General features: G+C 43.5%; 1 protein-coding gene across 2 annotated transcripts in view; it reads right to left on the bottom strand.

Annotated features, from left to right (window-relative positions):
- ABHD6 (abhydrolase domain containing 6, acylglycerol lipase) overlaps positions 1-24,393 on the bottom strand; it is a 150,813-nt gene that overhangs the window by 86,385 nt on the left and 40,035 nt on the right. For both annotated transcript variants that reach the window (XM_078661492.1, XM_078661493.1), the window contains exon 2: positions 4,016-4,156. In XM_078661492.1, the coding sequence (XP_078517618.1) occupies positions 4,016-4,134 (119 nt within the window). In that variant the 5' untranslated portion in view covers positions 4,135-4,156. The remainder of the gene's footprint in view (positions 1-4,015; positions 4,157-24,393) is intronic.

Below are 24,393 nucleotides of genomic sequence, written 5' to 3'. Positions count from 1 at the left end.
CTCCCGACGGGGCTGTTTGTTCTGGGCACCCCGTCCAAACTAATTAACCTCTAAGTAGATTTTGTGTCACTTTAAACCGGCTTAATTGGCAAAGAACAAAGGCATTTAGAAGTCAATTGTTTTTGAGCTCATGAAACTTTTTTTTTCCAGACCTTTAAAGTTCAGAAACACAGAAGGCGTGATATTTTGGGGACACTCCGACTAGAAAGACCCCTCGAGTTTGTATTTTATATGCACCCCTTAGCACTAGGAATAACCCTGTTTTCACGCACTCGCAATTTCTGCACATAAGCGTCATGAAGATAATGTTTTGTCCTAGGCTCACACAATTTGATAAGGGTAGGTGAGGGTTGACATTCTGTCATCTGGTTCCTCGGCTGGGATTTTAACCACTAAAGCTAGATTGAAATCTGTCGCAGTTGCAATTGCATTAGGAAAGAATTAACACATGGATGAATTAATTAAATGTGCCTAGCTGTGAAAAGTAAAAACCGTTGGGGATGTTGTCGATAATTGAGTTGGTTAGTAGTATTGTCACACGTTATGGTAGGGAGGGCATCGCATTGCCAGCTTCCTCTGACTGTGGCGCGCCCCCCACTTCTCCCCCGGCTGCTCCATAGAGGACAGGGTCTGAGCGCCTGAAAGGCATTTAGTCAAAGCCCGAAGGGCTGGTGTGCCCGGTCACTGTGTGGGGTGGGTTTTTGACTACTTGTGGATCTGTTTTAAGGTCTTCTGAGACGTTTTTTCCTGTTGCTTTCCCTGATAATTAAAACAAATATTGCCTGCAGCAAGCACAGATGCACATCGTCTCCCACACTTTGCAAAACACGACCACCTGCATTTACAAGTACAATACTGCAGAATGTAGGACACTTTTTAAGCAATCCGATTCGGTAACCGGGGCCACTTTTATTTTGGTGCCCAGGCCTATTTTCTGTCCCAATACGACCCTTATAGAGTGTTGCTCCGTAGGGTCCCTCTGTGTGTGTGTGTGTGTGTGTGTGTGTGTGTGTGTGTCTGTGTTGGGTGTGTCTCTGTGTGCTTCTGTGTGTGCCTCTGTGTCTGTGTGTGGGTGTCTGTGTGTGGGTGTTTGTGTGCAGCAGGGGTCCAGGTAAGATAGCTCGGTGGGTTAATGCTTCAGCGGAGCTCGTGTGCATTAAGCAGGGCGGCCGTTCCAACCCCAGTCACACAGCTCAATCATTTAAAGACCTGTGTGCAGAGATGTAGATACGACAGTCAGTGCTCTCGAGGCAGAGACTTTCACAGCCAAATATTGCTCAGTGAGCTGAGTAGGGTGATCGTCACAGGCGCCACTCCGCCTTTTATCCGGGTCGCTTGGTAAGAGGAATCCAGCTGCAGACCCTGTGCAGCGCCGGGTGGTCTGCAGGCGGCACTAGGCGGTAGAACTCCGGCTCCAGATGCTGTCTGGCCACCCTGCTCTCTGAAAGCACAGTGTGGAGAGGCTGTCAACAGGGGGGCCTCAGTACACCCGTCGAACTCAGTCCGAGGCCGGGACAACCTCGGTCGGAGTCAGGTGCCGTCTTCTCTGGCAGGGCAGAATCTTGCTCCCTATCCCCCAAACTCGCCTCGAGCACCCGAATAATGGGACAGCCTCGCCCCACACTCCATCCCTTGCCCCACACTCCATCTCTCGCCCCACACTCCATCTCTCGCCCCACACTCCATCTCTCGCCCCACACTCCATCCCTCGCCCCACACTCCATCCCTCGCCCCACACTCCATCCCTCGCCCCACACTCCATCCCTCGCCCCACACTCCATCCATCGCCCCACACTCCATCCATCGCCCACACTCCACCCCTAGCACACCCTCTATCTCTCCCGCTCTCCGGCTATTTCTCTCTCGCCCTCCCTCTATCTCTCTCTCGCCCTCCCTCTATCTCTCTCTCGCCTTCCCTCTATCTATCTTTCGCCCTCCCTCTATCTATCTTTCGCCCTCCCTCTATCTATCTATCGCCCTCACTATCTATCCTATCACCACAGCATCACTCTGCACCACCACAGCATCACTCAGGGGCACCACAACATCACTATGCGCTACCAAAATGCTTATAAGTACAACAGTAACTTACAATATTATTATAATATAATATTATTGCCAACATTGCTTAATATTTGGCAACAGCTATCATCTTGCAAATCATCTTCATACACCAAGACACACTTTGCTAAAAATTTAATGCAAGACATTGTCATATACAATGCCAATAACTCAAACTTTAATGCTGCGCGACCTATTGCATTGCAAATGCTTGTTTATTTATGAGCCTGACTGCTCGAAGCTACAGCCACTCAGGGTTGAGCTAAGGTTTAACAGACGTGCCCGACAGGACCTATGTCGGTATCAGGAATGTATTACACAGTGAGGTCGCACAACCACACCTTATAATACACCACTTTTCTCACAACTTGTTACTTCTTAGAATCTAAACTCTTTAAGCCACAGAACTGGCGGAGGCATTTGAACTGCTCTCACTCATCCTGTACTGCAGCTAGCTCACAATTTTGTTTACAGCAGTCAGTGCTGTCTTGGGAGAAGGTAAAAAGTGAGAATTATTTGTTCAAAATTATTTCCACCAACTGCTGCTTCAGTGAGCTCCTACTTTGGTCTGCAGTTGCCTGCACAATGAACTGGTCTTTGAGAACCCAAGGAATCCCACAGCATGATTCGCAAAGGAGAAACAGTCTCACAGGGACAGTCTTTCATTTCCAAATCACTTACCATACAAACCTAGGGTAACAAGGCATTCGTCGTTCCAGTGCCATTGGATACATTTTCAAGTTCCTTGTTCTAGTTTTCATGCATCAACAAAGCATCAAATGTTCCAGTGCCTGTTGTATACATTCTTGAATTTTTGTTTAGTGTACCAACAAGTACAGCCTGATCTTGATTCTGAATTACTGTTTCATAACCTCTGTAGCCCCGTTCTTGAGTTCTTGCCTGACTGTTTCCCTTACTCTGTGTCATCTCCAGGGTACACAAAGCTAGTACTTGTGTAGTTCTTAATCTCTGCGTTCTGCTCTGGAGTTTTGTCTATCCTTTTTTCTGATACTTCTTTCCACTCTCTTTTACCATTTTGAAACCAGGCCACTGTCTGATGAAGTCCATTCACCTTTACAGTGTGATCAATATTTCACCTAAATAAGGGAAACTTTCACTTGTGTTGTCCCATTCATTTGGAGTAATACCTGGCTCAGCATTGTTGCAAATTGCGCTCCCCATTTACACTGTGTACAACATTATCTATAGACATGAGCAAATTATGACCTTGCTTTGTTACACCCTTTACTCTGACCAGACCTTTTATCCTAATGCCCTTGCTTGTTTCCTGCTCTCTCTTTGCATCTCTCCTTGCACCCAGCTTTGTTGACCTATAGTTTCTTCTCACGAGCAGACTTGATTGTACCTTGTTCTGTAGTTGTGTTAAGTATGTTATGTTATGTTACATCCATTTATAGCGCGCTCGGATACTCATGAGTGTCCCGGCGCGATGCCAAAGGGGTAATGAGAGAGACTAACAAGCAAAGAAGTGAGTCTTCAATTTCCTTTTGAACACATTTGGTTTCTGGATAGACCGCAAGGCAAGGGGTAGGGCGTTCCAGGCCACACTGGCCTTCACAGCAAAAGAGCTGCCCCCTAGCCTCTGATACTTACAAACGAGGAACCTGGGCAAAGCGAAGGGACATGGATCGAAGAGCTCACGAAGGGACATAGAAAGAAAAGCGTCTCCGGAGATAGAGGGGGCCACACCCATGGAGAGCACGATGGGCCAGAACCAAGTATTATCTCCTGGATCTCCTCTCTCTGCCTTCACTCCCTAACATTACAGTCAAATCAAAGGGCTCAAAATCATTCAATATCACATGAAGTAAAGACTCAAATGTTAATGTCTCTTGCATGCACTCTTATATCAAATGTCAACTGTAACGTGTCCAGCAGGCATGCATGCCCTGCTGTTCTAAAAAAAAGTGGGGTATAATAGCCGTATTCTTACCAGTAATAGATTCTGATTAATACTGAAGGCCATAGGTAAAAGGATGCGATGAAGGCTAAAATTGGAACAGCTAGAGTGCCCCCAGCTACCAAAAACATGTTCATCATGTCGAGGTCCATCGTCCTTTAGGTTTAATAACACCTGCGTTGTGGGAAAAAACACAAATAATCAGAACACAGATAGTTTGTATGTGGTAAAAGCTACCTAGCCCACGACAGAAAATCAATAGTCATTTAAAAAATTCACTTCAGAGATAAACCATAACAAAGTCAGAAGACTGAAATCAGTTTAGCACTGATGTCACACACATTCAACTGTGGAAACTCCACAACATTTGTGAATACTGTAGGCATTATAACTGGATGAGCGATTTTACTGATACTTAGTTCTTGTTTACAATCAACAAAAGTCTACTCCTTTTCTGGAACAAGTTTCCGACTAGAAGTACTAGCTTTAAAATACAGAGTAGAGCATGTTTTATGTTTCTGTTATCTTTTGGCAACATATCATAACATAACATAACGTGTATTTGTAAAGCGGACATTCACCCAGGGGTATCTTGACGCCGAATAACAGTGTAAATTTAACAAATCTAAATAGTGATCTTTTCGGTTTGTCACTAGCACAATTCTGGGGCAGCTGAAAGCATCAACAAAATTTTAAAAGCCATGTTGCATTTGTGCAAAAAATAATAAATGCAATGTCTATCATTCTGCTTTAGAACTCATATTCATTAAGTAGATCTATTTGACACAAAGCAATATTGATTTTATTTCACACATTCTTTTCATCTTGATATAATTTTAAGATCCCTGCATTCAGCGTTGGTGCTTCCAAGGATCAGCTGTCCTATACCCGGCCTATCACTGGGCATTTCCCTGGGAAGACCATGTCTATCTATCTTTCTAAAGCCACAGGGCCGCTGCAGGAGCCTCTGACATACTGCAGCATGCACAATAGGGATATAAGAAAAGAGACATAAAAAGGAGGAAAGTGAACTAGAAATGATTAAAGAAAAGCGGAAGGAAAAGGAGAGAGAGAGAGAGAGAATGGAGAGAGTTCAGAGAAGGAAAGAGGAAGGAACGTTAAAGCAGAGAAAGAGAATGAAGGATTAGGATGGAAAAAGAGAAAAAACAGATGAGAGAGCGAGAGAGAAAGAGACAAAAGAAAGAAAGAAGTTGGCGGGAAGGATTTGAACATTTTTGATAGGGCTTTTTATAGTTCCCAGTCTGGAGAAGATTAGCAAGTAAGAATATTCCAAATCAACAGGAAATATGCAAAACTGGCTGGCCCCTACATATGGTGAAACGCAATTGCTATAATTGATTTTTGAGTAAAGCTTCAATAATATAGCCCAGAAGTGCATCACTGGCATAAAGGATCAATGCCAAACTAAGACTGTAATACGAATTTATACCACCAACATAAGTGGTTTTGAAAGCATGACATCAGGCCTAACGTTGCACCTATACACTGCTTTGAGAAAAGCTGATGCAAGCACAAGTAAAAGGAAAACATTTTTTATTTGTTTACTTTTAATATTAGCCAAGTCGCCTAAAAGTGCTGCCTTGATGCTTGCTAGGCCTGGGTGCACAATGTGGAAAGTGGCACCCACCTAATATTAAACACGACTAGGCTTGGCCAGCTGGCAGCAAAGCAAACAGGAGTTAATCAAAGGCCACCCACTGCAAACTATCCTGGAAGGTGGGAGAAGGGGTAAACAGGAACAGCAGATGCCATCACAAAAGCCAAGTTCAGACCTGGATGTTTGGTTGCTGGATCTTAGGGTTAGATTGGAGTTACCAACAATCACTGGGTAGTGGCTTCCATAAGAAAACATGTCCAACACCAGCACCTGCTGTCAGAAAGCACATGAGTATGTAGGAATAACATAAGAAGCAGCTGTTACTGTGTTGCCTAGGGAAGAACTCAGGCCTTGCGTCTTACTAAGCTGTGTACCCAAGCTTTGGGGGTGCTGATCAAAGGTCAGACCATTAGCCTTCTATAGCCTTAGCAATAAAAGGCAAATGAAGGGCACTTGGAAGAACAGCAGGACAGTCAGGCCTGTACCTGTTTTGAAATCCCTGGCTGGAGAAAGTGGTTAAGCCTCCCTCACATATTGACTGTGGCCTGGTACCCTAGAAAACTCAAAACCAAGTTTGTAAGCATTAGGAGAGACCAAGAGGAAATTGTGAATCTTGGTTCTATCAGATGGATGGGGTAAAGAGATGGGTCTTCCCCTTGTGCCTGTGTCTGGAGTGCTTATAGAAGGTAACTGACTCTGTCACTGTCTGTGTAAGGCAGAACCCCAATGGTAGGTAAATGGCTTCTAGTGGCCGTTATTGGTAGTAACCTTAGAATAACATTGACTTTAAATACCCACCATTGTAATTTTGCATTTCTTTCACATTTTCTTCAAAGATTCCTCTTGCTTTTTATGTAATTGGTTTGGAAATATTATTGCTTTTTCTGACTTCATTGCTGTTTTGGTGCTGCTCAAACACTTAACATGCCTTTCTCTCGGGAAAGGCCTGCTAATGTGTGTCACTGCCACCAGGAGTGAAACCTAGGGTTTGTCACTAAAATTGTATTTTACCTAACAATGCACCTGCAGATCCTAGTTTGAAGGAAGCCTTCCACCATTTTCTAATCTAGGATCTCCCACTTCACAAAAGGCCATGTTTGGGCCAATATTTACTCTAATTTTCTTTGCCTCCTTCTCGTACCACCCAAAACTCCTTTCTATGCTCTTGCAGACAAGTTGTCCAGTCACATATTTGCTCTTACCTTGATTCTATTTCTCTCCTATTGCTAGTTTAGTCTAGTTTTATACAGAAACATTCTACTGCAATAGCATTACATTCAGCCACAAACTATCTTACCTCCGCTCAACACTACAAATTTTCATCTCTACTTGTTTTACTTGATCTGTTTGCAGCAATCAACATAGTTGACCATTCCATACTTTTTATAGTCACTTTTCATATTATGTGATCTTTGACTTGGCTCTGTTTTGCTTTTCTTCTCATCTGCCAACATTTCCCTTATTTGTACCTGGGATGTGCAATGCTCTTCTTCCCATCTCCTTTTCTAATGTGTTCTACACATTTGCCATAGGGGCATTTTCTCATTTACTTTTGTTCTAAGCTACTTCACGTATTTCTTCCTTAAGGCTATCATTGTGCATCAATGCTAATACCTCATAGATGTCGATTTCATTACCTACTTTGGCTACTTATCTTCACCAGACTATTTCAAGCTACCTTACTTGTCAGGAATAAACCTCAGATTCAGGCCTCTCCAGGGGTTAGTCCTACAGACAGACATCAAGAAAAACCACTATCTGGAGTTAGGACGTCCTTCCCCAAGACATCTAACAAACTACATTAGCGGTGAAAACAAACATTGGCCTGGAAGCTCTAGAAGACCAGGTAGTAGACTGGGATGTCACTTTGCGACTGTAACTGTGAAGCTCAGATCAGGTACGAGTTCCACTTCTGGGCTATGGTAGGCGGCGCCCATTCAAAGGACAGCAATTACAGAGAGTGACGGTTGTTGGGCTTACTCTACTTCCATCTAAGTTTGTACCCACTTGGCATTAGGACACGTTTGTAGTGCTTTTCCTTTTCCTGCTTACTTCAGCAATTTGTTCCCTCTTAGGTAGAGTTTTAGCCCCTCCCTCTACTTCTCTGCTTATTTCTGTGTTACTTACCATTTGGCAGTTCTCCCTCTCCTTGAGCCGGACCAAAGATTTGTTTGACCAATGTTTCCTTTCTTTTGGTTCTATCCTGGCTGTACATAACTTTAGCCCATTTTTCTTTGAATTGAATGACAGTCATTTATCACATACTGATAATTGAACTGCTGTAAACTTGTATTTGTAAAAGCACTATATTACGGTGCTTTATAAGTTAAAGAAATATATACAAAGTAGCAGACGAAGACATAGAAACATATGCATTCGTTCTTGTTAATTCATCAAGGTGTTTGCTGAAGGTTATAGACACATAGCTTACATCTCTGATGGAAAATGCTTTTGTAGCTTTAAGTCCTAGTGTGTAAATCAGAATAATGTATGATCCATTATAGGGGACCTAGCAATGACTTGGCCCGGTGTTCAAATATCTTTGCCTCTGCATCATTACCATGTAAAATTATTTTTGGGTACATCCTTACCAGGGGAAGAAATCCAGCAGCATCCTCTCCACAATGTGGCCACAGCACAGAGTGGTCTCAGTAGCTCTTTCTCAGACCGTTAAGGTTAGACAGGCCGTTCACAGCAACAAGGTGTATAGCAGCGCTTGACCTATTTTGCTTTTCAGTACCTTTTATGCATTTTAATGATGAAGTGTTTTTCTATTTGACTCTGAATTGTAACCAGTTTTAACTGAAAATGTAATGCTGTCGATTGCGGGGGCCGGGCGGTTTACCTAAAAAGTACTTTACCTCCCGGTAAAAAAAAAAAAAAAAAAAAAAGTAATCTTCAAAGTTCTAATGATTACGCATCATGTGCTACATGATACTGGTCCGAAATACCTTAACTCAAGGATTTGCATGTACTGTCCCCCAAAACCCATCTGCCCCACAAATGTAGGATTCCTTCTTGTTCTGCCATTTAAGAAGAAAAGGCAGGGGGGCTACTCTTTCTCCTTTCTGGTAGCCTCTTTGTAGAATCAGCTCCCTCTCCAATTAAGACACACCACGAATGAGACTGCTTTCAGGAAACTATCAAAATACTCACCTATTCAGCGATTAATGCCTCCACTTCCCTGATTTGCCATGTTTAGTGCTGGGACACTCTTGAGTAGCCGCGTGCTCTAGAAATACCCTCATTCATTCATTTAAAATGGGCAGGTTTGAAATGTTTGTTACTGGAATCTGTCTTTAAAATATGTCAATGCTCTCCTCCATTCTGCCTCAATGGCGTCTTAAAACCACAAACTCAACTGTACTTAACCAGAAGTAGACTTCTAAGCCTCTCTTTGCCCACTGCTCTATAAAGGGTACCAGTAGTCCTCCCAAGACCATGCAAGAAGGTTCCAGAAGACAGCAGTTTATGGGTATATATTAGAGACTCCCTCCCAGGTCCAATGGGATACTTACACTAATTTCACGTTTATCAGCAAATTACCTTTTTGAAGCCTAAGAGGAGTTTGGCACTTTTGAACATCAGAAGGTTGTCACCATCAAACAAATACATTGTTTTGTGATACACTGCCTCCACCCACCTCTCCACCATAGCCTCTTTATGAAGGTTTCTAAAATACAGCAGGATCCACAGGGGTGCATACGGGTCCTGCCAGCCACCTGTCTGATCACCCAGAAAGTCCCAAAGTTCTGTCATAGGGCTACGTAGAGCCTGTCGTAGGAGACACGGGGAGATTCTGCATTCCCACACCGCCCTAAGAGCCTGCCAACAGAGCTTTATCATTGCCTGGTTCTTCGTTTAGCCGCCCCACCATCAGCTGCAGTTGAGACACAAGAGAATACCGATGGTTGTATGGCATTACAACGCGGGCTTTTACCCCACATGCCATTACAACGCAGGGATTACAACGAAAGTCGTCGTTACAACGACTTTCGCTGGAGGGCGCTGGATAGTGGAATAGTTTAATTTTCTATTCCAACTCCAGCCCACGTTGACAGTAGGGAAGGTGTTGGATAGAAAATTAAACTATTCCCTACCCAACAGTGCCCTCCAGCGAAAGTCGTTGTAACGACTTTCGTTGTAATCCCTGCGTTGTAATGGCAGTGCGGGGTAATCTCTGCGTTGTCATGGCTGTTCCGCATACCGATAGAAATCAGGCTGCTCCAACCCCGCTCATTAGGAAGCTTAAATCTCATCCTGAGACAGGATCTGGTACCTATCAGTGAAATCCAGCTTTCGAAATAGACGTTCATTAAAAAGACATAGCAATCCTTCCAGTACCTTTAGGTATCTAGACAGGATCTAGGTATTGGTTAAGAAATGTGCCCAGTCACAGAAAGGGGAATGAAGTCCTGAAAGATATTGATTCCTATGTTAATTTCTATCACATCATCAAACATCTAAATTCCCTCATGTGGAAGCTGAGTTCCAAGATATGGAAGCTGTGTCCGGCCACAACGCACATTATGAGGAGCTGCGACTTACGCCAAGGAGTATACAGACCCTACAGCCACCAAACCTGCTCAAGGTTTGTATCTGGAGTGACATGGACATCACTCTGTCGTTCTACTACATTATGTTGTAAGCCTTGAAGAACACCACGTAGTTAATATCAGCAAAACAAACCTAAAAGCGAGGGGCTCCACAACCAAGTGGCAAGAGAAGTGACAGTGGTGACAGAGGATCCATGCTGTGAGACATATTCAAGCATTCAAGAGTACATCTTTCCAATATCTCACAGTTCATTCTCCCTTGTGTCATGTCCTGACATAAATGATGACAGACTTGTGTTATGCGTTTCTATTACCTGAGCTTTATTTAACACGTCCGTTCCATTCCCTGTCCCTACTCGATCTGCCCCTTTCCTGTTACTGCTCCTCCTCTTCCTCCAACCCCTAGACTCCTCCCATCCCAACTACTAGAGCATGTACAACATCACATCTCCCCCTTTGTTAACAAAAGAAGTTTAGGCATTCTTAATCCATCTCTTCAATCAGTCTCTTTGGCTTGAGTATGTCTCTTCGTGGTCGGAGACGTGTGCCAGCATCTGTAGGCGCATCTTCCTTTGTCCTGTCAAGTTCGAGGGTTGAACTCGGTTGACTCAGTTCGCCAACATCTCGTTGTACTGTATCCTTCTCAAGGGTCTCTTTCATGCCCGGAATACATTTCTGAAAGTGAGACACATTTCGGGTAATTCTTCGTTGCTCAGACTCGGCGGTGATCATGGTGCCTTTGTGCTGAGTGACGATCAAAGGTTCGTCCTTGAACCGACAATCCGTTTTCTTGGTCTGCTCTTGTTTGACCACCACACAATCTCCTGTCCGCAGGGAGGGAGACTTGGCGCGCCATCTGGCGTCTGCATATGTTTTCATCCTGTTCTTTTCCGCCTCGTCAGCCCTTGCTGTTTCTCGATGGATGCGTGTTGGGGACACCGGTGCCAGAGCCCCTTCCCACGTCGGGATCCTTGTCCTGATAGGCCGCCCTATCATGAGTGTGGCAGGACATTTACCAGCGGTGGTGTGAGGGGTAGTCCGATACGCTCTTAGCACTTCGTTCAGCGCTATTTGTAAGTCTTTCCTTTCCAATGTGGCCTGTTGAAAGGTCTTTTTCAGGGTGGCCATGAACCTCTCAATGGTGCCATTGGCTTGTGGCCACAACGGTGTAATCTTTCTATATCGAAAGTTCAGATGCTTTGCAAATTCACTGAATTCATGGCCATTGAAAGGAGGACCATTGTCTGTTTTGAATTCCTTGGGAACGCCCCACGCAGCAAATACTTCGTCTAGCACGGCAATTGTGCTGGAGGTGTTGGTGGAAGACACAAACTGAGCTATCGGGAATCTTGAGTATTCGTCCATGATAGCCACCACGTACCGGCCTGACTGGAGAGGTCCGTAGAAGTCCATGGCGAGTTCCTGCCATACCCCTTTGGGCAGTGGAGTCATTTGAAGGGGAGCTGGAGGCTCTCCCGACTTCACCAGTTGACATTGGGGACAGTCCTTCAAGGTGAGCTCGAACATTTGTTCGAGTTGCGGGAACCAGACTCTCTCCCTTAGAGCTCTCTTTGTGGCGACAACTCCCCGATGACCTTCATGTGCGAGGTTGCCCACTCCTTGACGTAGCTGCCTCGGGATGACAATCCGATGGTCCCTCAGCAGGAGCCCCTCTGAGGTGGTTGACAACTCGTCACTGACATGTCGGAAAGCTTGTATTTCCTGACGTATTTGTGAGTCACTCGTTTCATCCTCACTATCATGTCTCCAGCGATGTGTGGGCAGTCGACGTACTACTTTCTGAAGGATCTTGTCCTGCGCCGTAGCGTCCTTGATCGCTTCTAATGCGACTGCCGGTGGTCGGGCCACACCTACCACAAAGTGTATATATTCCTCAGCCATTGACGGATGTGATTCATGGGATGCTTGAGGGTGTCTGGACATGTAGTCTGCCGGATTCTCACCTTTCCCGGGTTTGTGAATAATGGTAAATGTGTATTCCTGCAATCGCAAACCCCACCTTTCAATGCGGGGTGGCATCTTGGCTTTGGGATTGCTGAAAATGGTGACAAGGGCCTGGTGATACATGATCATGGTGAAATGTTTGCTGAAGATGAACACATGGAAATGTTCACACGCCCACACGACCGCTAGACTCTCTTTCTCGGGCTGCGAATAGGCTTTCCCAGTGTCAGAGAGGCTGCGACTGGCGTATGCCACAATGTAACTAAGCATGGGCGGATTTTGCGTATTGGCAATCCGCGGATCTGCGGATTTGCGGATTGCGACAATACGCAAAATCCGTGGATCCTAGCGTATTTTTTTTTTGCGTGTTCGCACGGGTTTCTGCAAGTTCGCGAGGGTTTTATTGTACAAAACGCTCGCAAACGTGCAGAAACCCGTGCGAACACAATGTGCCTACTCATGGCCAAATGGACGGGGCTTCCATGCGAGTGCACATGCCTCGTGTGTATAAAAGGTCAGAGGCCGATCAGAGCAGCAGATGAAGATACAGAGACTTCTGGTCACAGGAACAGCACAGGGATTGTGCTGCACATGCCTCTTGTGTGTATAAAAGGTCAGAGGCCGATCAGAGCAGCAGATGAAGATACAGAGACTCCTGGTCACAGGAACAGCACAGGGATTGTGCTGCACATGCCTCTTGTGTGTATAAAAGGTCAGAGGCCGATCAGAGCCGCAGATGAAGATACAGAGACTCCTGGTCACAGGAACAGCACAGGGATTGTGCTCGTGAAAGTCAAGGATGCAAAGGCCTCTATCCAGCATCACAGCTGACTTTCGACGGTAGATTTGGTAATAAAGAAGGCACATTGCCCAGCCTCGACGACGCTCTCGATTGTTTCTGGGCTGATGAATGAGTCACTGCATTTGAGCTTCAACTAGTTCCAGCGACCATGTGTGTGTTTACAATGGCGCCAGCAAGCTGCCAGCGCCGTTGTAAAATAGTTACAAAGTTAGCTTGCACAGGAAGCACTTAGATAAAATAAAGCAGCACCTGCTTCGTTTTATCTAGTGGTTCCTGTGCAAGCTAACTTTGTAACTATTTTACAACGGCGCTGGCAGCTTGCTGGCGCCATTACATGAGTGGGTGGGGGTTCAACTTTTGAACCCGTTACATCCGCTGATTTTTTCGGATTTTGTGGAAAATACGTAAAATACACGGGTTGCGTATTCACCAAAAATCCGAAAAATCCGCGGACGTAACGGATTTGCCGCCCATGCTTAAATGTAACGCCGCTCATTGTCACTGTCATATTGAGCCAAAATGGCACCCAAACTCACTGGACTGGCATCCACCGTTATCTCCGTTTTCCTTTTGGTGTTGAAATAGGCCAGATTGTTCGCCGATTCCACTGCTGGCTTGATTTCTTGGAAAGCCCGCTCACACTGAGGGCTCCACACAAACGGTTGTCCTTGCTTCGTAAGGGCACGGAGGGGGTGACTGATCGTTGCATAGTCCTTGATGTATCTGGAGCAATAGCTGGCCATGCCAAGAAATGATCTGACATCGCTGACATCTTGAGGGCTCTTGGTGGTGTTGAGCGCAGTTACTTTCTCGGGGTCGGGCTTCATTCCAGCCCCGGAAAACACGTGACCGAAAAACTTGAGAGTGGACTGATGGAATTCACACTTGTACTTGTTTAAAGTTAAATTCGCTTCCAGGAGAGCATGGCATACTCGATCCAGGGCTTTGTCATGTTCTTGTGTGTTTGATCCATATACCAATATGTCGTCACTATAGTTCAGGGAGTTCGGGTTATGCCTGATGGTTTGGCGTATCACCTCTTGGAATATTTCCGCTGCGGAGGAGATGCTGAAACTCAGTCTTTTGTAGCGCAATAGGCCCAGATGAGTGGCAAATGTTGTAATGTATCTTGATTTTTCGTGCAGTTCCAGCTGATGGTATCCCTTGTTGAGATCTAGCTTTGGGAATACTCTGGCTCCATTCAGTGCCGCTATCATGTCACTCAGGTGAGGCCCTGGATGCCTCTCCCGTTCTATGGCTGTGTTGGGCAGCCTCATGTCCACACACAACCGAACTTTCTCCGGGGTACCCTTCTTGGGGACAATCACAACTGGTGACACCCACGGTGTGGGACCGTCCGTTTTTTCGATAATGTCCGCTTGAAGTAGTTCTGAATTTCGTCCTCTACTGCCTGCTGAAGATGGAAAGGCACTCGCCTTGGGTGTTGAGCAATAGGGCGCACTTTGTCGTTGATGTGTAGGCGAATCAGACACTTGTTCATTTTGCTGAGTCCACTAAACAATTTGGGGAATTTTTCGAACAATGTCTGGATTGTCATGGACCCGGTAGAGGATTTCAACCAGTCGGAGTCTCTCTGCCGTGGGCAGACTGAGGAGGCAATCAGCTTCCGGTCCCTCAATGACGTGGATGTAAGCCGGTACTGCTGTGGACTCGTGCTGGGGCGTCGTTGCAAACTTGCCCAGACAGGGAAGTGGTTTCTTCGCCATCCAGGTAAACACCCCGACATGTGCGGGACTCAGGGCAGGCGGGGACTTCATCTTGTTGTATTCGGTCACGGGCATGTAATTTAACGATGCCCCACTATCAAGTACAAATTTGGTGGCTTGACCCCACTTTGATGTCCAGCGGAGGATACTTTTTTTAGCTGGCCCGGGTCAGCCACCATACATATGTACTCATCCGTGAATGTTGACTCTTGAGAGGTCGACCTCGATTCCCTCGACGGTGACCTTCTGATCCATTGAGACCTGTGAGATTCTTTGCTGGAATGTGACGAGGCAGAAGACGACAGTGCTCTGTCTTGTACGGCTTTTGCGTGGTGTCGCTTTTCCTCTGATCGAGAGCTGGTTGTCTCACTTCTTCTCTCCATGCTGTACACTCCACACATGACTTCAAAATGATTCTTGCGCCCACATTTCCGGCATTGCTAGCCCATTGCTGGACAGGTGTCTGTGTGTGGGAAGTCATACCCACATCGGTAGCATTTCCGTGGACGTTCTGGCATCTTGGTGTGACTCTATCTCTTTTCTCTCCTTCTTGATTCGTAGCGTCGATGGCTTCGATGTGTGTGTCTGGACGCTGGATGTGACCTTCTCTGAGGATCACCTGACCTCCTCTGAGTGTTGGAGCTTTGCGTCCAATAAGCTTGTTCTTTTTTCTCGCTCCGCCCTGTCTCCATGGTTTTTGCGTGCTCTTCTGCCTGGTCGTATACCCTTGTCATTTCTTCAATCTCATCAAGGTTATGGCTCTTTCTTAGCAATCGCCTTCTGAGTCTCTCTGAATGACAGCCTTCAATGACTCTCAGTCGGATAGCATCTTCCGTTGAAAATGAGTCAAAATTGCAATACTGCAACAGTCGGCGCAGTCGTGATATGAAGGTGCTCATCATTTCCTCTTTGTCCTGACGTGCCTAATGAAACACGTACCTCTCGTAATCCACGTTTCTTTTGTGCACAAACTTTCTGTTGAGTGCATCATGCACTTTGTCATAAGTGCCTTTGTCATCCGTCGGTAGTTCCTTAATTACCTTTCCAATCTCCTTTCCAACGAGATTGCGGAGTGCAATTAGTTTTTCTCTGTCTCCTGTGACTTTCGACCCTTCTAAGTAACCTTCGAAATCCTCCAGCCACTCCTGCCATCGAGGGCCCATACTACCGCCCGCCACCAGGGTCAGCGGTTCCGGGGGGCATAGGTGTGAGACTATGGGCACGACGGGGGCAGCCACCGCTGCACCACCTCCGTTCCGGTGTGGCGAGGTTGACATGGTTGGGCTGAAGTGTTAGCGACGCACCTATATACTGGCTAGTGCTCGCTTTCTCAATGTCCAATGCTTGTTTTGCGATCGTCACTGTTTGCACTTGCGTTCACCAATGCTTGTTTTGCAATTGTCAATACTTGTCCTTGCACTCACCAGTGCTTGTTTTGCTGCTATCAATGCTTGTTTTTGCCTTTTCAGTGCTTGTTTCGGCCTCAAACTTAGGATGCCTGACTTCAAAATGGCCGCTCATGCATTTCACAGGGATGTCCTTCACAACCGCCTGACTTTAAGATGGCAGCCACACAGAAACTATCATCTCCCACGAGGCTTAGTTGCATTCATTCTTCTTGCTCACTCGGTCTCACTGGACACTCACTGAGGATCTCTTCTCCAGACAGCAGGAATTATACAGCCCAGCTCCCGCTTCCAGGCCACTTTCAACATCAAGGTAGGCCAGGGGCAAGCTTCGGTTTCTTCCGTCCGCTGCGTGCCGTCTCTCACGCATCCGGGTGAGACCCGATGGCGGCAAAATCTGCGCTTTTCTTCTGGCGCCTCCGCGGGGGTCACTTGCTTCTCCGGACGCTCCCCACTCCTTCAGGGCGCTTCAGGAGGACTGGGGTGGGCTCTCAGTTCCTTCTTTGTTAGCCCAGGCTTCAGGGCACACTCACGACTTTCTTTTGGCGCGAAAGATCGCGTCTGGTGCCGGAGAGGCAGCGACTCAGTCACGCCGTTCCGGAGGGTCTCTACACGATCGCCGGATCGTGGAGCGGCTCTTCCACCGCTGGCCTCGAGCTGTAGGCGGCGGCTTCGTGGGGCACAGACGGCGCAACAGCGACCACGTCTTTGCTGGTGCCCGGGACAGGGTAGTTCTCAACGCAGCAGGGATGGCAGGTCACCTCATCCCACCCTCGTCGCCAGTTGTCATGTCCTGACATAAATGATGACAGACTCGTGTTATGCGTTTCTATTACCTGAGCTTTATTTAACACGTCCGTTCCATTCCCTGTCCCTAATCTATCTGCCCCTTTCCTGTTACTGCTCCTCCTCTACCTCCAACCCCTAGACTCCTCCCATCCCAACTACTAGAGCGTGTACAACATCACACCTTGGTGAGGCATTCAGTAGTCTAATTCAACTTATAAAGTAAGGGATCACTACACAATATAGAGGTAAACATTATAGTATGACACAAATAGTATGCCAAAATTATCAGTTGCCAAAATATTGTGTCCCTGTACTTATAATGTTAGGTACAACAATATCTGATTTGTTTTTCCAATGACACTAATATAATTTAAAAAAAATACAAAAGATCTCATTTTTAAACAATTAGAGTTTAAAGTAGTAAATGTTAAATATATAAATGTAAATAATATAAATGAAATACATTTAAATAAATTAAATATTATTTATATTAAACATTATTTTACAATATATTAATGTTTTGAATACTTAGAAATTACTGTGCAAATACACTATGCCTATATATATATATATATATATATATATATATATATATATATTACCTACTGGCGGTCGCCAGTAGGTATATATAGTTAGGATTTTTTCCCTATGGGATTTTTGAAAATTCTATGTCTAATAACTTTGGCGTTTGTGGACGGAATTGGCTGACATTTTCTGGAAAATGGAACATTTTGTTTCTGAGGAGCCCCTGAAAATTTGGGGGGGGTTCGTCCAGGGGGGGCCGAGAAAAAAGGGGGGTCCCAAAACGTGTTTTTAACATTGAGTTTTCCATAGGGCGGTTAGCCTCACTTTTAGCCCGAACGGCTGAATGGATTTGCACGAAACTTGGCTAAATTGTAGGGACTGGTAGCCCGATGTGCCTTTTGTAGGTCTCAATATATGTGCTGCAGTGGATTTTGAGAAATTAACGTTCAAAAAAAGATATATATCTGTAAGCGCGGACCGGGCAGCGCCCCGGTTCGCGGACCTTAAGCGTACCGGAACTTCGCGTAGCGAAGCTGATTGGCTCTCCGGTGTCTGTCAACATTCTAAACAGTCCGGAGCGGCCGCCATCTTGTCTCTCGGTAGGATCGAGAGACAAGAGGAGGCCAAAACAAAGGGGGAAATAACTATAAGGGGGCATAGTAGATCCTCGCTGACCCCCTAGGTTTAATGTGGAGGTTTTAAAGGGGCCCCGCGGGGCAAAAAAAAAAAATTTTTTTTGTTGTTTTTTTTCGTGGTTAGCGCCCGGTCCGCGAACCGGGAAGCGTTCTGGGGAGCGTACTACAATGAAAAATGAATGATAGTCTTTTCAAATGCTGTATGTTAATTGATTGTTGGATTTTTTGATTATTTTTTATTTCCTTTATCTTCCCAGGGAGCGACCCGGTACGCGAACCGTTGAGCGCCTCGGTTCGCGGACCTTAAGCGTTCCGGGAGTCCACCATTTTGTGTTTCGGTCGAATTAAGATACAAGATGGAGGGCAAATAATGTTCGGAATGGGTAGAAGGGGGCACGGTAGAGTTATCTTGACCCCCTAGGTTTTCTGAGGGTGGCTGAGGAGGTTTATATGTGCGAAAAAAAAACATTTTTTAAAAAAAATTTCGCGAGGTTAGCTCCCGGTACGCGTACCGGGTAGCGCCCCAGGGAGCGTACTTTGTTGAAAATTAGTGAAAAAAGTTAGAGTAAAATAATAATTGTGAGTGATTAGATGTAGGGTAGCTCTGAGAAGAGCTTTTGGGTTTATGGTACATTTAGGTACTTATAAGTAGGTACCAATGCACATTCTTAAATTCAGAGTGAAAACTCTGTTGCCCTCATCTGAGAAGTGAACTCCATCTCCTCTGTAGATATCTTGCATGTAGTAACGCAAGTTATTGTTGTACAGGGAGCCCATTCCATGGTCTCTCATGTAAGCTGAAACAGATTTGTTTACATGCTTCCTCGACTTCTCAATTTGTGGACAAAATTGGTTTGACCACCTCCATTTCTGTCTTTGGCATATATTTGAATATACCAAGGCAGTCTGAGGAAAAAGTGCCATTAATTGCTCAAAGGTGTCCTTTAAAAGCATTTCCAGACCTACACCAGTCAAAGTGCCCAAGTCATTACCTCCACAGTGCACAATTAACAGGTCAGGTTTTGGCAAATGCATAAAGGTTTTCACCAATGGTATCAATTGGTGACATTTTAATCCTCTGTGGCCAAACCACTTAATTTCCACATCTTGTAAATTGAGGTTAGGTAAATTCCTGCTTTCAACGTACCTTTGAGCCCAGTGAATATAACTATGACCAACAATCCAGACAGAAAACATGGTGAGAGAAGGTTCTCCTGCAGTCAGATGAAGTGTGGCAATGAAATGGCAGTTGAAAAAATGAGAGTGTAAAATGAAAAAAAAACTGTGGAGTTTCTGTGTTCATGAAGCAGTAACAGTGATTGGTGGATTTTGATTGATGAAAACAGAAAGTTAGGGTGCACAGATGTGTTCTTTGAAAGATGTATTTTGAGTGGTCAATAAAAAATCATTAAATGAAAGAATGCACTGGATATGCAGGTGCACTGAGAGTTCAGAGTTCAATTGCAACATTGTTGTGTGAACTTGCAAACACCAGAGTTTTTCCAAGAGGTGGTTGCTATGGAAAATAGGCAGAAAGGGCAGAGGGGGAAGGGTTTTCATTTGAAAAAAAGTGAGGGAAGAGTTTTGATTGGGTGACATGAGAAATATGTGTGAAGAATTACAGCATTTCTGTGCTTTTGATAGCTGCAGACTCTGGAGTGCATACCTTTTGCTCTGCTGAAGACAAATTGGTGTGTTTCTTAGACTGTTTTCAAACTCAAAGTATTTGCTAAGGTGAGAAAATATTTCTTTAATTTAGATAGAGAATAGTGTGCTTTAAGGAGAAAATTATGATTTATGTGGCGCAAATTGCTTGTAAATATGCTCTCACATGTGTATGGAACATTTTGATTTTGAATGTTTGTGTTACATAGCCATGTTAAAAGTGACCCAACCATGCTGGAAAGCCAATCAAAAAATGCTTTCATGTGTTTTAATGACATTTTAAGTCATTTTCCCATGTGCAGTGTTTAGAAATTATGATTTGAAAATCGTTTTTGGGGAAAAGGAATTGTTTTTAAATTTATGACAAGGACATAATGGTGTATGGTTCTTTATAAGGCAATTGACTGTCCCTGATGTTATTTTTCTCATTTTAGTGTAAGACCTTTCTCTGTGGTGCAAATTGCTTGTAAATATGCTCCCACCTGTGCATGGAAAATTTTGATTTTGAATGTTTGTGTTACATAGCCATGTTAAAAGTGACCCTACCATGCAGGAAAGCCAATCAAAAAACGCTTTTATGTGTCTTAAGGACAATTTAAGTAATTTTCCCATGTGCAGTGTTTTGAAGTTATGATTTGAAAATCGTTGTTGAGGTAAAGGAATGTTGTTAAAATTTATGTGCGCCATATGCCCCCAAATTTCTTTTTTAGGGTTGCAGCAGGGTGTTCTTGAGACACCCCTGCACCTTTGGAATAAATTCCTAATTTGTGATGAGCAAATTGTTAATCGCAAATTGCACCTTCATTTATATGAGCCTCCTAGCCCATGGAAATGAATGGGTAAAATAGCAATTAGCAATTTGCTCATTGCAAATTAGGAATGGTAAAGAATTGCTATTTATTCCTTAAAATTCGCTATTTAGGAAATGCAAAATAGTTTGATGATACATATGGCGGTTGATCTCTAACAAGATAAGAAGCTTATGGATTCATTTATGGTGACTGGCGCAATGAAGTAGACATCACTTACTTCATTGGTAGAGCTTTACATATATTATCTCCTCTGTATTCTTCATCAAGCGTAAATTTAATCTGCAATCCTGAGTAGGCCTCACTTTAAACAAACCTCTGGATAGGCTACATCTTATTGTTATCCTGTATTAATCATTTAAAATGCTAGGGACAGATTTATGATAGGTGTATACCACTTTTGCGCCACTTAGAAAACATTGTCCATGGGGAAATGACTTAAAATGTCCTTAAGACACATGAATGTGTTATTTTAAAACGTTTGCAATTTTTTTGGGTCACTTTCAACATGGCTATGTGACTGAAACAGTCAAAATCTAAATTCGCAATGCACAGGTGGGAGCATATTTACAAGGAATGTGCTTCATGGGGAAAGGTCTTATAATGTAATATGGGAAAAATGACATCAGAGACACTGAAATGCCTTATAGAGAAGCATACACCATTATGTCCTTGTCATAAATTTGCAAACCATTACTTTTCCCCAAAAACGATTTTCAAATTATATTTTGAAAACACTGCACATGTGGAAATGACTTAAAATGTCAATAATTCAAAATTTGCGATTCCTTAAATGCAATGTATCAAAAAAAAAATATGTAAAAAATGATATTAAGGATTTGGAAACTACCACCAACTTCTAGTTTGTGGTAATTTGCGAATTCTTTTCAAAAAGCATTTTTTTCAAAAAAAAAAAAAGGTGCCATATGACGCCCATACATGCCCTTAGGGCATGTATGTGCGCAATATGCCCCCAAATTTCTTTTTCAGGGGTGCAGCAGGGTGTTCTTGAGATACCCCTGCACCCTTGAAAAAATTCCTATTTTGTGATGAGGTAATTGCTAATCGCAAATTGCAACCTTCATTCCTATGAGCCTCCTAGCCCATGGAAATGAATGGGTAATTTGCAATTAGCAATTTGCTCATTGCAAATTAGGAATGGTAAAGAATTGCTATTTATTCCTTAAAATTCGCTATTTAGGAAATGCAAAATAGTTTGATGGTACATATGGTGGTTCATCTGTAACAAGATAAGAAGCTTAGGGATACATTTATGATGACTGGTGCAATAAAGTGGACATTACTTACTTCATTGGTAGTCCTTTATATGTATTATCTCCTCTGTATTCTTCATCAAGCGTAACTTTAATCTGCAATCCTGAGTAGGCCTCACCTTAAACAAACCTCTGGATAGGACACACTTTATTGTCATCCTGGATTAATCATTTAAAATGCTAGGGACAGATTTATGATAGATGTATGCCTTTTTTGTGCCACTGTGCGTCACTTTTATGATGCAGCGGTGGTGCAAAAGATTTGCTATGAGGCGACAACATTACAAATTGATGCATTTAGGCAGATATGTCATGGTGTAAAAAAAACGTACCACATAAAACCCAAGCAGCAGTGATGCAAAAGATGCACCATGTCGCAAGACAGGCCTCACTTGGGGCCATATGTATCAAGCTAATTAGCATTTGCAAAGATCAAAATTCTATGAATTTCGGCCTTTGCGAATGTTAATTAGACAAATGGTATGTATCAAACAACTTTGATGCAAAATAAGGAGTAGCAAAATTTGCTATTCCTTATTTTGCGATTGCACTGAAGCATTTGCAAATTTTGTGACTACTTAAATGCAATGTATCAAACAAAAACTATGTAAAAAATGACATTAAGGATTTGGAAACTATTGTGGTAAATTGGTGGTAATTTGTGAATTCTTTTCAAAAAGCTTTTTTTCAAAAAAACAAAAGGTGCCATATGACGCCAACACATGCCCTTAGGGCATGTATGTGTGCCATATGCCCCCAAATTTGTTTTTCAGGGGTGCAGCAGGGTGTTCTTGAGACACCCCTGCACCCTTGGAAAAATTCCTAATTTGTGATGAGCAAATTGCTAATCGCAAATTAAACCTTCATTCATATGAGCCTCCTAGGCCATGGAAATGAATGGGTAACTTGCAATTAGCAATTTGCTCATCGCAAATTAGGAATGGTAAAGAATCGCTATTTATTCCTTAAAATTCGCTATTTAGAAAATGTAAAATATTTTGATGATACATATGGCAGTTCATCTGTAACAAGATAAGAAGCTTAGGGATAGATTTATGATGACTGGCGCATCACCAGGGATGTGACAGTCATCCTGCGCCACTGTTCCGCCACCCATGTTGTGCTGCATTTACAATGCGGCGCAGCATGGGGCAAAAACGGCACAGATGCGTGACGCATCTGTGCCGTAAAGGTGGCGCATTGCTGGAGTTGTATCGCAAGTGCGATGCAGCTTCAGCAAGGCTCAGGGGTGCCCCATCTCCACAATGCTGCGTCAAGACCTATGCCAGCTTCAAGCAGGCGCAGGGTTTTGACGCAGCTTTCTCCTATCTGATTGTAAATGCGGCACACCATGGGTGGTAAAGCAGTGGTGCACATTAACTGGTGCATGCCTGGGGATGTGCCATTTAATATAAATCTGCCCTTTAACATTTAAGTATGTGCAGGGGACACAGAGTCGGTGAGGCTTATCCAAGGTTAAGAAGAAATGAGTCCTGTTCAGTGAAAAATTAGACATAGGCTTCACCTGCTCAGCATTGCTGGACATGGCTAAATAATAGCTGCAAAATGTTACTCTTGTTAAACAATTTTACTATTATAATCTCTGAGATTTGTTTCTTACTCTGCAACATCTCATTGTTGTTATCTTTCTTTAAAGATAAAGACAACCTCAACATGAGCGACAATCTGCAATCAGTTGATTTTGACCTCATCATTGAACTTGTAATTGAAACATCAGTGGATGTTGATCCTTTGGATGATTTAAATCCTGAGGATGAAGAAGAGCGTGATGAGGATGCAGATTTGTCCGAATTATATGATATAGGATGGGAAGCGGACCTGCTTGAGCCTTTGGAATTATAAACATTTATTTTTAAAATTTATAATCAATAAAAAGTAAAAAGGTAAACCGTTTAATTTAAAAATAAAGACACCTTCAAAAACAGGTTATGTGTAGTGTCTTCAATAAAATATTAAAATATGCTCATAAAATTAGATCAGATTCACATATAAAATAGCATAGGTAACATAAATATAAATGTCATTTCTTTTCTGGTATTTCTGTATTGTAAAATTGCCAATGACTAAAAAATCTTCAAATTAAAATGTCAAGTAGTGTGTTATGTTTTTGATCACTATTACTGATTTACTGTTTGATAATAATGTTTATTAACATTTTTTATTATATTTTTCCTCAGATTCAACTGCAGATCATTTCAAGATTTCACCATGCCTACAATACAAAGACAGATAAAGGCTGCAAAACGTCAAAGACAGCAGGTGAAAAAAAAAACGCAGCAGTCCTCTAACAAAAAGATTTCTCAAGCCACGAAGAAAGCACCGGGTAAGACCTCTAAATATTTCATAAGAAATATTTGTAATAAAAAAAATATTACTACAGAAAATGTTTCAGTCCATAACACGAGAAGGAAATCAAATGGAAAGAAAAGGACAATGAAAAATGTTACTGCTAGAGCAAGAGATAAATCTGTGCATGATAGTAGAAGGAAACAACAGTTTAGGGAGATTCGTAAACGAATGTTCCGCAACAGTATAATTGGCAATTTGTTAAAAAATATTAAGAAAGGTCAACAGAAACTAGTTTTTTATAAGAGAAAAAAAAAAGTTGAGAAAGTTATT

The sequence above is a fragment of the Lissotriton helveticus genome, chromosome 9 (genome assembly GCF_964261635.1).
Source record: "Lissotriton helveticus chromosome 9, aLisHel1.1, whole genome shotgun sequence".
NCBI classification, from domain to species: Eukaryota; Metazoa; Chordata; class Amphibia; order Caudata; family Salamandridae; genus Lissotriton; species Lissotriton helveticus.
Note: the sequence above shows the minus strand (reverse complement) of the source record. Positions and strands in the feature narration are given on the sequence as shown.